Source organism: Gossypium hirsutum, chromosome D09, assembly GCF_007990345.1.
Source record: "Gossypium hirsutum isolate 1008001.06 chromosome D09, Gossypium_hirsutum_v2.1, whole genome shotgun sequence".
Classification (NCBI taxonomy): domain Eukaryota; kingdom Viridiplantae; phylum Streptophyta; class Magnoliopsida; order Malvales; family Malvaceae; genus Gossypium; species Gossypium hirsutum.
The window spans coordinates 6,806,746-6,821,574 of record NC_053445.1 but is presented as its reverse complement, the minus strand read 5'-3'; the positions used below and the strand labels follow the sequence as shown (position 1 = coordinate 6,821,574).

The 14,829-nt window shown below is 31.6% G+C and overlaps 2 protein-coding genes across 4 annotated transcripts; both read right to left on the bottom strand.

Annotated features, from left to right (window-relative positions):
* Positions 1 to 292: 292 nt before the first annotated feature.
* On the bottom strand, positions 293 to 3,803 carry LOC107892773 (TAF5-like RNA polymerase II p300/CBP-associated factor-associated factor 65 kDa subunit 5L). 3 transcript variants are annotated; one of them, XM_041101636.1, is made up of 8 exons: positions 3,462 to 3,803; positions 3,094 to 3,274; positions 2,904 to 2,998; positions 2,586 to 2,691; positions 2,148 to 2,365; positions 1,954 to 1,996; positions 1,687 to 1,851; positions 293 to 855 (listed from the first exon to the last, which is right to left on the bottom strand). In XM_041101636.1, exons 1-8 carry the CDS (start codon positions 3,521 to 3,523, stop codon positions 745 to 747), a joined length of 981 nt encoding a protein of 326 aa, XP_040957570.1. In that variant the 5' UTR covers positions 3,524 to 3,803; the 3' UTR covers positions 293 to 744. The 3 variants fall into 3 exon arrangements, with proteins under 3 accessions (XP_040957570.1, XP_016673313.2, XP_040957569.1); XM_016817824.2 differs by having other exon boundaries at positions 1,598 to 1,851; positions 3,462 to 3,802; XM_041101635.1 differs by lacking the exon at positions 3,462 to 3,803 and having other exon boundaries at positions 1,598 to 1,851; positions 2,904 to 3,011; positions 3,094 to 3,232.
* A 4,114-nt stretch (positions 3,804 to 7,917) lies between these two features.
* On the bottom strand, positions 7,918 to 11,028 carry LOC107892336 (V-type proton ATPase subunit d2). The gene is made up of 10 exons (XM_016817398.2): positions 10,581 to 11,028; positions 10,239 to 10,359; positions 9,650 to 9,757; positions 9,464 to 9,566; positions 9,196 to 9,276; positions 8,976 to 9,061; positions 8,803 to 8,862; positions 8,655 to 8,703; positions 8,446 to 8,580; positions 7,918 to 8,287 (listed from the first exon to the last, which is right to left on the bottom strand). The coding sequence occupies exons 1-10, from the start codon at positions 10,759 to 10,761 to the stop codon at positions 8,156 to 8,158; spliced, it is 1,056 nt and encodes a 351-aa protein (XP_016672887.2). The 5' UTR covers positions 10,762 to 11,028; the 3' UTR covers positions 7,918 to 8,155.
* Positions 11,029 to 14,829: the final 3,801 nt, after the last annotated feature.

Sequence of the window (14,829 nt, the reverse complement as noted above, 5' to 3'; positions counted from 1 at the left end):
ACCTTATTACACTCCTAAAAGAACCCAAATATTATGTTATTGAAGTACAATTTTAATAATTACATGAACTTAATTAAATTTAAACTAACTAATTTGAGTAATTCAATTTTCATTTCATTTAACTTGTTCATTTATTTAATTTTTTTGAGCGCTTTCATTAAGCATTAAAAGGTAAATATTAATCACAAATTTCAAAACTACAAGAATTTAACCATTGGTTGACTTATTTAATTTTAAAGCTCAAATTTCTATTTGATTTAGAATATTAATAAAAAGTGTCCATTAGAGCAAATCAACAAAGAAATGCCTCGAGTTTCTTTTTAATTTCATAAAACTACATAGACATATGCCCCAATAAAGCATCTCACTGTTAACCTTATAATCATCTGCATAAACCAATGTTATGTTTAAAGAAGAGAGATGCAAGGCAATCATTCATTAGAGCCGTCTGAATCACTATATGTTTGTGTACCCCAAAATTTCCAAACATCCGCTTCTTCTTCGTCATCATTGCATTTTGAAGAAGTCGGACGAACTGCACCGGAGAAATCCCGGAAACTGACAAGTCCCTGACTTTCACCATAACTAGCAGTAGCGATTCTGCATGCATTCACAGCCATGGCCGAACATCCGATATTGGTATTTCCAAGCTCTGGACGATTACAAAGCAAAGAGTTTGTTTGTTTGCCAGTGTCAATCTCCCAAGCATTAACAAAGTTATCTCCCAGCCCTCCAGTACCTATTTTATAAGGATCCATATGTAATAGTGACACTGAACCCATATGACCATCCAACTCTGTAACCGCTTTTGGTTTTGATGCCTCTTGGCTTCTCCTGATATCCCAAAGCAATGCTCTGTGAATCCAGTGTAGAATTTCGAGTATTAGTTTCAAAACCGGAGATAAAACAACCTTAAGTTCAAATTAAAATCGGCTTTCAACAAATGGAAAACAAAAATCAGGAAAAAAAAAACCTATTTAGCATGAATAGAAGTCAACATAACCATCCATTTTGCGGTAAAAATACCATTGAAGCCCCAGTAGTTACTCAAAAAATGAACAAATTAAACCCTGTACATTAAACTAGAGAGCAAATTAGTTCATTAAACCCTGTACGTTAAACTAAAGAGCAAATTAGTTCTTTCTATTAAAAAAAATTCATCCATTAGAACTGTTTAAAACTAATGTGGCTGTTGAAATAACCAAACAGTGACATGTGACGTGCCACGTGTACATCATGCTAACGTACAATGACCAGTTTTTAATAATAAAACTAGATGAAATTTTTAACAAAATGACTAGTTTGCTCTTTGATTTAACTTATAGGAACTAATTTACCCATTTTTTGAATAGAGGAGACAAAATGTAATCTAACTCCTAGTATAAGGACTTCCACGGAACATTTACCTCCATTTTCCTTTTCAAAATGGATCTCACAATGCCAACATGCAAAATCCTTTACCTAAAATGTCGGCTAGGCATTATCTCGATAAAGTGTAAAAACAATCTCATTCATACTTTCTTTACCTACCAAACAATCATACCATGACAAACGGAAAATTAAAGGAAAGGATTCATAACAAGGAAAAAGGTCTTACTTGCCAAATCCACCGGTACAAATTAAAGATTTGGAGCGCATAATTGCAAAGGAGTAAAGTTTTGGTTGGCATATTGCTACAGTGTTAACCTTTCGCATTGTCCTCAAATCAACTACCACAACAGAGGAACCAGCTGCAATGTAGAGCAATGCCTCATTGCATTTCATGTCCACAGGTGCACCCGGCAAGGAAGTCATTCCCACGCAACAAGAAGAACGAACAGCTGATGATGTATTCGTATCCCAAACTCTCACCTGTGAACCCCAACTGTTGAGAAATATACGAGTACAAACATGAAAGTAAAACTCGGGTGGTGTTAAGAAGTGAATGCTCAAGAAGAAAGCCGAACAAGATACCTTAGAATCCCTTGACATAGTCACCAAAAGGGAAGGTTTGTGCCTGGAAAATGATAGGCAAAATCAACTATTGATTATAACTAAAGAAAATATAATCAAATGTAAAGACTATAAAGCTCAGACTTCGATAAAGTTCTTTCTTAATTGAACAAGGGATAAAAAGACCAAGTATTCTTGAAGAAACAGATTCATACCCTGCAACTGACATCAATGAAACAGGTTTCTGATGCCCATAAAGTGTAGCCTTTAAAGCTTGTTGGCCACGTTTTCCACTAGAGCTAAGGGACCAGAGGCGAACAGTGCCATCTTCCCCACCACTTGCCAACACTTTGACGCCACCAGCACCTAATAATTTATCTGACAAGGTGGAAACAGCACCATTATGACCTCTAAAGCACCGATGACAAGCGCCCTACAAACAAAGCATGCAACCAGGACGTTCAACGAGAACAGAGGCTAAGAAAGATAGCTTACATCCTATTCATAATACAAGCACAAAAGAAATGATAAATTGATGATAATGAACAACCAAGAGAATGCCCTTCTACTCAAAGTAATGCAAGGAATAAATTGAGGTTAATAATACAGCTCTGTCAAAACGGAGAAAAGCAAGGGAATGCTCAGGATAATACCTTCCACCATAGACGAATTGAGTGATCACAACTTGAGGTTACCAGAACGTTTTCTTCTCTTTGTATCTCACTCCGAACTAAAGAAGTTTCATTAAGTGGAAACAATCTGCAGAGCAATTACACAAGGCATATTAAAGGGAACTCAAGCTTTTGCATACGAGCATAACCATTTCCGATGCCTAGTGTAAATAAGTATGCCTAACTTGAAAATAAAAACATCACCAAGTACATCGACAGATTACAACCAAGAACACCATGCTCTCTATCATAAAGACAATGCCGCTTATTCTACAAGGATATCCATCAAATATTGCTCACCTCATGCATGTGATTCTTGCATTATGATCACTCATCCTAACAAGTGAGCCACCGCCCAAGAAGCTGTCGGTTTTCATCATTCTTATGATAGAACCCTAGGCAAACAAACTTAAGTAAGCTTTGCAACGGTGCTCAAATGTAAAGCATCATATAATCAAAAACCACGACAACAAAAACTAAATGGCCATACTTGAGAAAAGATAATATCATTCTTATCAAGAAGTATATGATCAAAATGCCTTGCTTCAGTATATAAATCGAGGACGAAAGGATCAGCAAATTTAAACTGATGCAACGCCGTACGCCAATCCAAATACGCCTGCCTCACTCCTGATGAAGAGCTGGATAGCATTTCTAGCGGCCAACGCAGGCTAGTTCAATAAAAAAACATAAATTATGAATATTCAATCGAAAATTATTTAAAAATAAGAGAAAATGAAATTCGAGCCTGCAAATAATTGATTCATATTAAATTTTATGTTTTTTTTTAAATTACAATCGAAATTTGTCTTTTCTGAAAGCGAATCATATAAACATTTTTCAGAGGGAAAAAAAAACCTGAAGCGGTGGAGCCAGATGGAGTCGGAGTAAGCGATTTTCTTGAGAAATTTGGAGGTCATGGCGAGGTTTGAAAGGTCCTGTAGGCTGAGGTAGGTGGCGCAATGAGCCAATGAATCTTCGTCCAAATCGGTGATTTTTGTTGTCGCCGCCCCTGTCGTTGTCGTTTGCGGCTGTGAAGCTGGTGGCTCCGCGCCATTTTTTTCGAATTTTGGAGAAAATAAGTAGAATTTTTTATTTTTGGCCAGAAAATAAGTAGAATTTATGGCCCTTTCAACTTCACAGTAAGGTTGTTCTTTAATGGCAAAAACTATATAACCATCAAAATGTTAATTTTCAAGAACCCAAAAGCAACATTAGAAAGCTCTAATAAGAAATGTTTTCAGAACCGACCGGTGATCGAACCGGTTAGAGGTTCGACCGGTTCGCCCTCAACAATTGCAATTGCACCAGGACAAGAGGTGTCCATGGGCCCGGGTATGGGCTTGGAATTTTGTCCAGGCCTGGCCCAGGAATAAAATCCTAAGCTCGAGTCTGGCCCGATCCGGCCCATTTTTTAATAAACACCAAAAAATAATTTTAGAAAAAATAAAAATAAAAATAAAAATAAAAGTATTTTAAAATTAAAAAATAAAAATAAAATATATTTTTATTAAATTCGTGCCGGGGCCAAAAAAGTGGTGCCCGGCCCGGCCTATTTTTTAATAAACACCAAAAAATAATTTTAAAAATAAAAAATAAAAATAAAAGTATTTTAAAAATATTTTAAAATTAAAAATAAAAATAAAAAATATATTTTTATTAAATTCGGGCCGGGCCGAGGCCAAAAAAGTGGTGCCCAAGGTCCGGCCCGTTTTCTACGGGCCTAATTTTTTGCCCAAACCCATATTTTGGGCCTATATTTTTGCCCGAACCCTCCTATATTTCGGACGGGCCGTCGGGTCGAGTCGGGCATCCCAGCCCATGGACACCTCTAACCAGGACTACCAACTCTTCTCAGTTTCCAAGTTTTATATTATTATTTAATAAAAAGTCATTATACTTTTCATTTTCAGATTTCTTTTCCTGTCTTCTTCAATTCTTCTTCATATTTTGTTTCTGTTTTATCGTTTAGCCTTTGGTTCAAAGCTCAAAGGTTTAAAACCAAATAACAGTGGATGCTGGCACCAGCAAGCCAGGAACCACCGATCTGAAGCAGGCGAAGGCGAGCAAGAGGAGAGGCGAATAGAGGGCTGAGTTAACAATTAGATTTGATTTTCAAATCTGAAAAGTAAAGGGTGTAAATTCTTGAAAATAAAAGTATAGGACTAAATTGTAAATTTATGAATAGTACATAGACTTAAGGCATATTTTAACCTTTATACTATAAAAAATTATTATTAATATATTTATAATTGTAATAAATATTTATTATTAAATACTGATATTGAATATTTTTCAATAAAATATGAAGAATATTATTTAAAATTATTATTTTTAAAATTTATTATTAAAATAAAATTAAATATTAAATAATTTATTAAAATAATAAATTATATTAATAGTTGATTATATGAGTAGATATAAATAATTAAATATCTACATTTAATAATATTAAAACTTATAATATTTTATATTAGTATTTTATTAAATTTAAATATTTTTAAAAATAAAAATTATTATTATAATATTAAATTTGACTTAAATTAATTTTATATTAAAATAAAAACACACATAAATGAGCTCTTTTCTAGAAAATGATTTACACTTTTCAAAAGGTAAGTCATTCTACAGGAAAAATAATTTACTTTCCGTTAACCTGTAAATCATTTTCCGTTGACTAAGTTGTTATTCATAAAACAAATACAGGAAAATGCAGAATATATTTTTTGAAAATTATTTTTAGTGAAACAAACTGAACAATTTTTAAAATACTAGTACGTTTAATTTATTGTACTTTAATGTGGTTTTATAGAAAACATAAAAAAATATTTAAAAATTCTTAAGAATCTAATTCTTAATAACTTTTAAAAATAATTTTTCTAATTTTTTATAATCATTTAATAATTATTTAAGAAATTATTCCTAAATAAACTTAAGATAATTACTTGTCTAAGTTCGTTTTGCCTAGATTAATTCTGAATGTAACTTTTAATAATTTTAAAATATTTTTATTAAAATTTAATAATTTCTTACAATTCTTAATAATTTCAAAATAATTTTATTTAATTTTAGGACTTTTAAAATTTGTCTAAGGATTGCCACGTTAGCATGAGATGTACATGACACTCCACATATCATTTTCTGATTGCTCTGCTAGTCACATTAACATTTAACAGTAGAAATGGATGAAATTTTTAATAGAAGGACTAATTTGCTATTTGATCTAATGTATATGGACCGATTTGCTCACTTTTTAGTAGATGGTCCAAGATGCAATCCGACTCCTAATATGGAGACCTCCATAGTACTTCTACTACATTGGATTTTATGTTTTATTTTTCAAATAAAAATTAATTTTGCCTTCAATATTACCTTCCATGTTATCATTTAATGGTAATTTTTTAACAGAATGATTAGTTTTTACTTTTTTTCTAATGTACATGGACTAATTTTTCTAATTTTTTAATATAAGAGGCAAATTACAATCCAATTCATAATACAAGGACTTCTATGATATTTTTACCATAAACCTATGTTATATTACCATGGAGGTTTTTAAAAAAAATATTTTTATATAAAATAAATAAAAATAATTCATAATAAAATTTGAACATAAAATATTACGATTTTTAAGTCTTCAAATTTATCCAAATCTAAATTTTTTATATAAATTTTAATAAATATATTTTTACATAATTTTTTATACGCACCATAGATGTTTAATAATTAAATTTTTTTAAGCGTTTAACTGAATTATTGTCATCCATCGAATCACAACTTAGTAGAAAAATTATAAAAAAAATCTATTATTTTTTGAAAAATTATAAAAAAGAATCACCATGATAGTGTTTTTATCTTTTTATATTTTCATAAAACTCCAAAAAAAAAAATACATACATGATAGGATTTGAACTCAAAACGAATTATTCCAATTAAAGCCTCATTTGTTTGTATATCAGTTTTTCATAAATATATTTGTCCATCCACATAGTGAGTGTTTCAGAAAATTTCAAGTACTTTTTCTTTGTTGAACTGAAATTTTCAAGTATGAATAATAAATTATGATAAAAAATGTTTATATGAAAATATGTATATCATATATTGACAATGAAACTCCACCTTTGCTAATATTTTATTATATATTGGATAATAATATTTTGTTGTAACTTTATTGGTAAATGTCCAAAACCTTAAAAATAAAAAGGTAGTGTATTCTTTCGCCTTTTATGTTTACTTCTTCTCTCTTCTTTTTAATATAACTCTCTTAGTTGTATTTGCTAATATTATCTAAAACATGAGACGAAGTTATAAATCTGCTATCATATTAAATTAATGTATTTTGTAATTTTTATTAAGGGTAGCATGGTTTTGATAAAAAGGAATGTTTCTCTTATTGTATTAAATTTATACTGTGGAGTTCTTTATTGGTGCTGAAGTAGTTTATAAAAGAATTCTTTTCGGTAATTTTTTTACTCATTATGGTCTCTCCTTTCAATTCCTACAGAATTTAGGATGATTACATTGCAATTAGTATCTGCATTATTGTCAATATAAGAGGATGTAAATTCGAGTGTGCTGAAACGTATTGCCTTCCTATTTATAAATTGAAAAGAGACTATAAGTAATTCTAAGCATTATATTAAAAAAACAAATATGATTAAAATATGTAATGAAATCGTTCAAAAAAAATTATATACCCATTCAATGTATAACATTTAATTCATACATCGTGAGAGAATTAAACCTGTTAAGAAAAATCAACTATTTAAATAATTGAATCTAAATTCATGGCAACTCAATTTGATTAAAAATAATTACAATAATCGAACTATTTTTTTTTTTTGCAAACAAATAAGTTACCAAAAATTTCCAAATAAAAAACTCAATTTGATAGTATATACCAACAATTCAAAAAGAAAAGAAAATAAAATCAGAACGACTTTTTATAGTGTTTTAGAACAAAATTTTATACTTTTAAACATGATACAAAAGATCTGATAATTTTATTATACGAATATAATTTAAATATGAGGTATTTCATATCCATGACCTTCTCTCATATTCATGTTTAAAATTTTAACCTATTTAATAATTTATTTATATATAAAAATAAACAAAAATGCACCTACACACAATATGCATGTCATATGTGTTATTCCTTGACATTCAAAATGTCAAGAATGCTCATGAAACAATAGCATACTATTACATTTTAAGGAAAGAAAAAAGAGAGCAAAATAACAAAATTGAAAATTAGAAACTCAATAGTAGAAGGGGAAATTTCCTGGAAATTCCTTCAATAAAAGATTGAAAATAAGCTCAAGAACACAACATATATATCCTCAATTAACAAAGAAAACATATAATAATATATGAAGGGATTTATTCCTCAGCACACAAATTGTTGGGATAAAGAGCGGCTAAACACACCACTTAAATGAAAATATGGGTGGAGAATTTGAGGGAGGACAGACAATGTACAGCTGATCAAGTAAAAGACATTACCATTCATTATTCCTAACCGACTTCGGCTCGGTGGTCAGATGGATCATTTAAAATATAAAGACCACACTGTCATGAACCCTAGACTTTTGGTTTTGAGCCACACATTCAGAGATCCACATCAGGTTCCTTATCTCCTGCTCCCTTAATCTCATGTATGCAAAGAAAACACCGTAATGGAACTGCAGGGGGGGGGGAGGTCATTGTCCAAGAAAACAAGTCAGAGAAAACTAAATGACCTTATTTCATGCATGAAAAGAAGTGGGGAGGATATTTTCACTTCATGAAAACTAGATAACTGTTATGAAAAGAATTGATGAGCACGGTAACCAGTACAAACCTGTTGCTCGAAAGCTAAGCAAAGCCTTTTCACTTCCTCCTCGTAAAATGCTTTGTCAAGCATTTGACTTTCTCCATATGATAATTTAGAGAAAATCGATTGATAGGGAGGATATTTTTCCATTGCACCACGAACCTAGAAGCAATCCAAGTAAAAGACTAAGAACTACAAGTAACTTCATTTAAGCAAGCATAACGTGTGAAACACACCTGGTCAATATCTTCGCAGACAGCAAGTTCCTCGTGACCATAAGGATAACTGTTTAACATGAAGCAGCATTGTCAGAGAAGACACTCCACAATTATCTTATACCAAAAAGTAAAAATGGTACGATCAGGCCTGGGAGAAAGAACTTACAGCAGACCGAAATTAGAGTATAATTTCCTACGATCATCACGAGTAAGTTCAGTTCCAATGCTGCAAAAAGTAAACAAGACCAAACATGTTTATTAGAAAATCCTTGGTAAGAAAATATTGAGGGTAAAACTAAAAAACTTTAGGAAGTAAATGATTTCTATAAGTAACAATACCTGTTAATTGTAATATTGACAGCTCTCCTATCAGCTTCAAAGGCTAAGAGGTCAGACATTATCTCTGCAGTTGCACCGCCTAGTTTCTATAGGAAAAAGCACATTGAAGTTAGAAGGAGGTCCAAAATAAGAATAATCCGCATTGCCAAATATAAAATGCCATCTTTCTTCTGTACTTATAACCTTACCTGATATATTCAAAAAAGAAAAATGACCTTACCTGACAAAACTTGTAAAAATCTTCAAGGTATGCTTTGTAGAGAGTGTTCCTCATAATTTCAATGTTCATGTCATCAAGGTCCTAGGAGAGAGAAAAGGAAAATGACTCCAAAAATCGAAGTCATAGAAATGATAACATTCAACAACAGAATACTCCTTCAGCAGGGTTGGTAACAGTCTGACATGGATGCTTATACAGAGAGAGAGCCAGACGGGCAGACAATCAAATTTGGTGAAACATTATTAGAGAAGTTGTTAGAACCATGTACCTCAGATGTAATACATTCAGAAAAGTATGGAGCCAGTGGAGTGTCAACGAGAACCAATCTATAGAGTTCACGCATGTTCTGAGCAACTGCCAGGGTTGCAATGCTGAAGCAGTGAAAAAGAAAAGTGAGCATAATATTAATAATAATAATAATAATAATCCAGTCTCTCTATAGGAGTTACAATACCTATCAAACATGCCCAAAGGATGGCATTTCTCCAAAAGCTCTTGAACATCTCTCTCATGCAAGGTTCCAGTAACAATCAAGACAACATTGTCTATCATGTGACCATATCTGAATGAAGCAGTCAAAATGTTAATTTTTCGCTGGTTGTCACTACCAAAAGGACCCGTTAATAAAACTGCATCTCCACAACATCTAAACAGAGTTCTAGATACATCCCAGGAGACATATTGAAGCAGCCCAACCATTTGGGCAGCTATGTTCCACCTGAGCCTAATACGGATTAACCAGATCAAGAGATGAGGGAAACAAACAACCCCCCTCTAACTTCAAAGCAAATAACAAAACCTCATGGCAGTGTACGGATGGGCACAATTAATACTTCCACTTCAGAACCACCAGCACTTTGATGCTACTGAATTAACACCTAACATTTTATAAAACAACCTAATTCACACAGAAAGCTGCCATTGCCAATAAGCAATTAAATCAAAGGTAGATCATAATACCGAAATAAATCAAATGCATGACCATATTAAATATGTCTCAATAAATTCAAACAAAGAAACAAAAAGGACAAATCTTTACATACGTGATATACTCTAAGAAGGTGGACAATGGCTCGGTAGCCTGGCATAGCATATGCTTATACTCATCAACGAGCTTAAGAGTGCATTTCTCCACAATAGTAGTCGTATGCAATGGTGAAGGTTCTGCAAAGCATCAACAAGCGGCATAATCAAATTATTAAAAAAAAAAAGAGAGAGAGAGCAGATCCTCTATCAACTAAAAAATCAACAATATGTGCTTCAAATTAACTCTATAAAGTTATAATTGAATCAATTTAGATTCAATCCAATAAAAAATCAATGCATTACTTAGTAGATTCGAAATTGAAAAGGCCATGAAGATTGGAAGGAATTGAGAAATGTACCATTTTGGAGGTAAGGACCGTATTCGGTGGCGGAGAGGTGCATCTTGATATCGTCAAGGGTCTCGCATTGGCAGAGATTGTTGTAATCGGCGGCGGTTAAGAGACCGGCCCGGTGACCTCTCACGATCGCTTCCAGGTAACCGCCGTGGATGTTGAACGTCATAGCTTCGAATCCGTACATTTTGCTGGGTTGTTTTTTCAGTGATTTGAGTGGTTGAGATCTAAATTTGCGAATTTGAAGCTAAGAACGGAACCCTACAGATAAAGAATTGGGAGATTTTAGATTTATGGGTCCAAATGATGGTTGTGGTGATGGGAATAGACGGGAGCTTGGAGAAATTACAGTTTAGATTTGTGATGGGATTCTTTTTACATAATTAAGTAATCAATATTTAAAAATGAATTTTAAAAATATAACTAACTAATAAAATAAAAATATTTTGTCCGACTTGTGTTAGAGAATGGCTTCCAGCAGGTTATTAGATTTAGATTATTTCGGGTGATAATTTTTTATTTAAATTTTTTAAGTTTAGATTTTTTTCAACCTAAACCTTCTCTAATTTATTTTTTTGGATTTAGATCAAGATCGAACAAGGTATAGATTCAAATAATTTCGATGTTTTTGGATTCAGATCAGTTGAGATCGGTTCAGATGGGACAAATTAGATAGATTTAAATAATCTTATTGTTTCATAAGCTATAATTTTTTTATTTTCAATATAGTAATCAATTTTACACAATACAAATTTATGGTTATAACTAATTTTTTTTCATGCGATGCACGGGTTAATTATGTGTATTAATTAAAATATATTATATTAAATTATTAAAAAATGATACAAAATTTATAACATTTTATAAATACTATTATTGAAAAAGTAAAAATAATATAAATATTTAATTTTTATAATGATGGTAACTTAAATTATAATATATATAAATTAAATAAAAATAATAATATTTAAAATAAACTCGAATGATTTGATACTACTCCTTATTATGATTTCAACTTTACTCTTAAAATATTAGAATATAATTTAGAAATTTAAAGAGGAGAAAAACGATGTAAATTAAGTTACTAAACAAAAATTACATGACCGAAAGATGTATAGAAAAAGAAAAAAGAAAACACAATTGGTAACTAAATTAATAAATTAATCTATACTATTTCAATTTTTTCACTTTTCTATTAAAGAAAGAAATATTATATATATTATATATGAAATTCAATTTTCAATAATTTTAAAAAATAATTGCATGAATGAATGAGCAAAATTTAAATTTTAGAGACTTCAAACAAATATTTATATTTTCTTAGATTGGATATTAACAATCATATGTAATGACTTAAAATTAAGAAAATATTAAAATTAGATTAAGTGTGTATAAATATATATATAACCTACAATTTAATTAATTATAACAAAGATTATTGACATATATGATCCTTGTTATATGAATGAGTGTTCATTGTCGATATATTTTTATAAGGAAATTAAATTGAAATAATATTCATTTTAAATTTTAATCAATAAAAACACGTGGCAAATAATTAGCGTGCCAAATGACAATTTTTAGATATGCCACATAAGAATTGTTTCCTTTTATTGTAACCTCAAATTGCTATAGTGTATATATAATTATTATATTATGTAATATTATATTATGTATATTATAATTTATAATTTATCTTATACTATAACTGTTGTAACAACTTAATTTCTAGTGGTATAAAAAATTACGGTTTCGAGATCTTATTTTCGTAAATTGAGTCCGTAAATATTCAATAGAGATATTTATAGAGTTAACATATAGATGAATCGAAATTTTGTTAGACAATTTAGCCGAAATTGTGATTAATTAAGGCTTAGAGACAAAATTGTAAAGCCTAGTCGCTATAGATTTTAATTGACTAAAAGCTTGGGGGACTTAAATTGCAATTATCCAAAGGGCCAAAATGGTTAATAAACTATTTTTAGATATGTATTAGTGTCACGGGCCAAAGTGCAAAGCCCGTGATCATGACACAAGATGTTCCCCATGGAGGTCTATCAATTAGATAGGGAACATTTAGCCCACGAGAACTGGCTCGATTCAAAGAACTGTTGGAGAAGCCTATCAGATTAAAGCTCGGTTGGCCCGATAATGAAGATATGGCAACTTAAGGTAATTTGGTAACTAATCTTAGAAGATTGAGGGAATCATATCTTGTAAAGATTAGATTAGATTTGATATGACATATCTTGTAAATCCCTAAAATCAAGGGGTATGGTTAATCTCGTCCGTCGATGTAAATGTATCTTGACCGTCGGTTTTGGGGGAGCTCAACTATAAATAGAGAGTCTCCCCCTCATTTGTACTCATCTATTGTAAGTTGAATTCTTAAGAGTAATGGAATTCTTTGAGCATTTACTCAAACACTTTGTGTGCATTCTTTCTTTGGCTTCCTGTTGTTCATTTGTAGCTTCTTTTGGCACAATCACTTCCGCTATGCAAATTGGCATCTTAGAGGAGTTCTAAAAGAATCTTCACTTTTGGGCGTAAAGGCTGACTTAGGCGAGTTTGGAGCAAACGGATCTCTTATCTCCTAAGGCCACATAGATTGCGAGACGAAAGGTCTAGCCCCGTGACAAGTGGTATCCGAGCTGTTGGTTCGAACCAAGTGATATTCGAGTGATTGGTTCGAAGGCACCGTTGGGATGTCGAAAGAAGTTGTTGATCAGAATGAGCTAATGCAGACTCGTGGGTACAACAACAATAACATGTTGGGCACATTTACATAGACTTCACATACACACAACAATAACAACAACAACAACAACAACAACAACAACAACAACAACAACAACAACAACTCTTCAAGAAGATATGCGCATCTATATGAACATCGATCGTACAAAGAATCACCATAAAATATGATGCAGAATTTGGTTTTAGAGACTCACTAGAAACCTACCTTTATGATGCAGAAGTCGGTTTTAGAGACTCACCAGAGACCTACTTTTATCTCGACCTAGAGCTTTTATTTCAATTGTCCTTCCCAATCCAACAGTAACAACTGCTTACAAGATCATGTAATTTCTATTATAATCCCCATTTATAGATAGTTTATTAACGTTTGAACTATGTGCGACCCCCATGTAGGGCCTTTTATTCACACCTTATTGTTCTCACACCTTTTAACATCATTACTACTCAACAATCGTAACATACAAGGCTATGAGACTTAATAGAATTTGAATCATCCATTGGTTAAACGAGGTCTTAGCTCTATCTTAACGAAGAAGAAGAGAACATTTAGGTTAGAAAGAACTTGAATGTTGAGCAGAAAGAAAAACCATCTGGAATGTCCCCCTTCCTTCAATAAATATACTTTTAATCCCCTTGATTTCCCTGCCAAATTTAGAGGCAGGTAAAAGAAAATCCGGTGAAGATCTACTTTACTGTTGACTAGTTATGAGGAATGTCAAATCAATCCAATTGAATCTCGACTAATCCCATTACAAAAACTAACTTGAACAATGCTTATACAACCCGAACATACTATACCTTTGTGGTGACTTGCGTATGGCATGGTCTTAAAGATAATTAAGTCTCCTACAACTTTCTCATACACTTGATAGGCTATTCATGCTTAGCCAATACTCTGGGGCATACTCTTCTTTAGGCGTAATCTTTTTTCACTTGAAGATATCCTGTAACTAAATCCTTAGGTACCGCTAACGGGCAGATACTATAATGTTAGTATGCGCCAATACTCTAACTCACCAGCAAGTCAGCAGGGTGGTAGTTTATAAGTTTATACTACCACAATGCCAAAATAGTTTACATACATACCTTACCTTTTTGGATCTGTCGTTTTTGGGGTGTGACATGAACAATGAAGAAGCCTTTATATAGGCTAGCTAAGTACATCCAAATAAAACTCTAAAGTATATTAAAATTCTAATTAACCTAAATAAGAAGTAGTTTTAAACTAAACTTTTTCTTTGACTAAGAAACAAAAACTCCTAAACAACTTAAAATACTTAAACAATATCCAGAATTCAGAATAATAAAATAATAAAATATAATAAATAAAATATTGGCTCATATATAATAAAAATTAAGCCTAAAAATCGAACTAAATAGGAAACTCAAATTAAAAGCCAGAAACTCGTAATTTCCGTCATAATCCCGTCAAGAAATTCTACTCGCGCAGTCTTCACTAAAACGATCATAACTTGAGCTCCCAAAATCAAAATTAAGT

What these genes read in the sequence shown, in the direction of transcription:
- LOC107892336 (XM_016817398.2), bottom strand. Translation starts at nt 10,761, where the DNA reads ATGTACGGATTCGAAGCTATGACGTTCAACATCCACGGCGGTTACCTG. An exon ending in ACCTTCTTAGAGTATATCAC is followed by an intron (nt 9,758 to 10,238) that starts GTATGTAAAGAT and finishes TGCTTCATTCAG; the next exon opens with ATATGGTCACATGATAGACA. An exon ending in CTGAATGTATTACATCTGAG is followed by an intron (nt 9,277 to 9,463) that starts GTACATGGTTCT and finishes TCTCTCTCCTAG; the next exon opens with GACCTTGATGACATGAACAT.
- LOC107892773 (XM_016817824.2), bottom strand. Translation starts at nt 3,523, where the DNA reads ATGACCTCCAAATTTCTCAAGAAAATCGCTTACTCCGACTCCATCTGG. An exon ending in ATGATATTATCTTTTCTCAA is followed by an intron (nt 2,999 to 3,093) that starts GTATGGCCATTT and finishes TTGTTTGCCTAG; the next exon opens with GGTTCTATCATAAGAATGAT. An exon ending in TCATTGATGTCAGTTGCAGG is followed by an intron (nt 1,997 to 2,147) that starts GTATGAATCTGT and finishes ATCATTTTCCAG; the next exon opens with GCACAAACCTTCCCTTTTGG.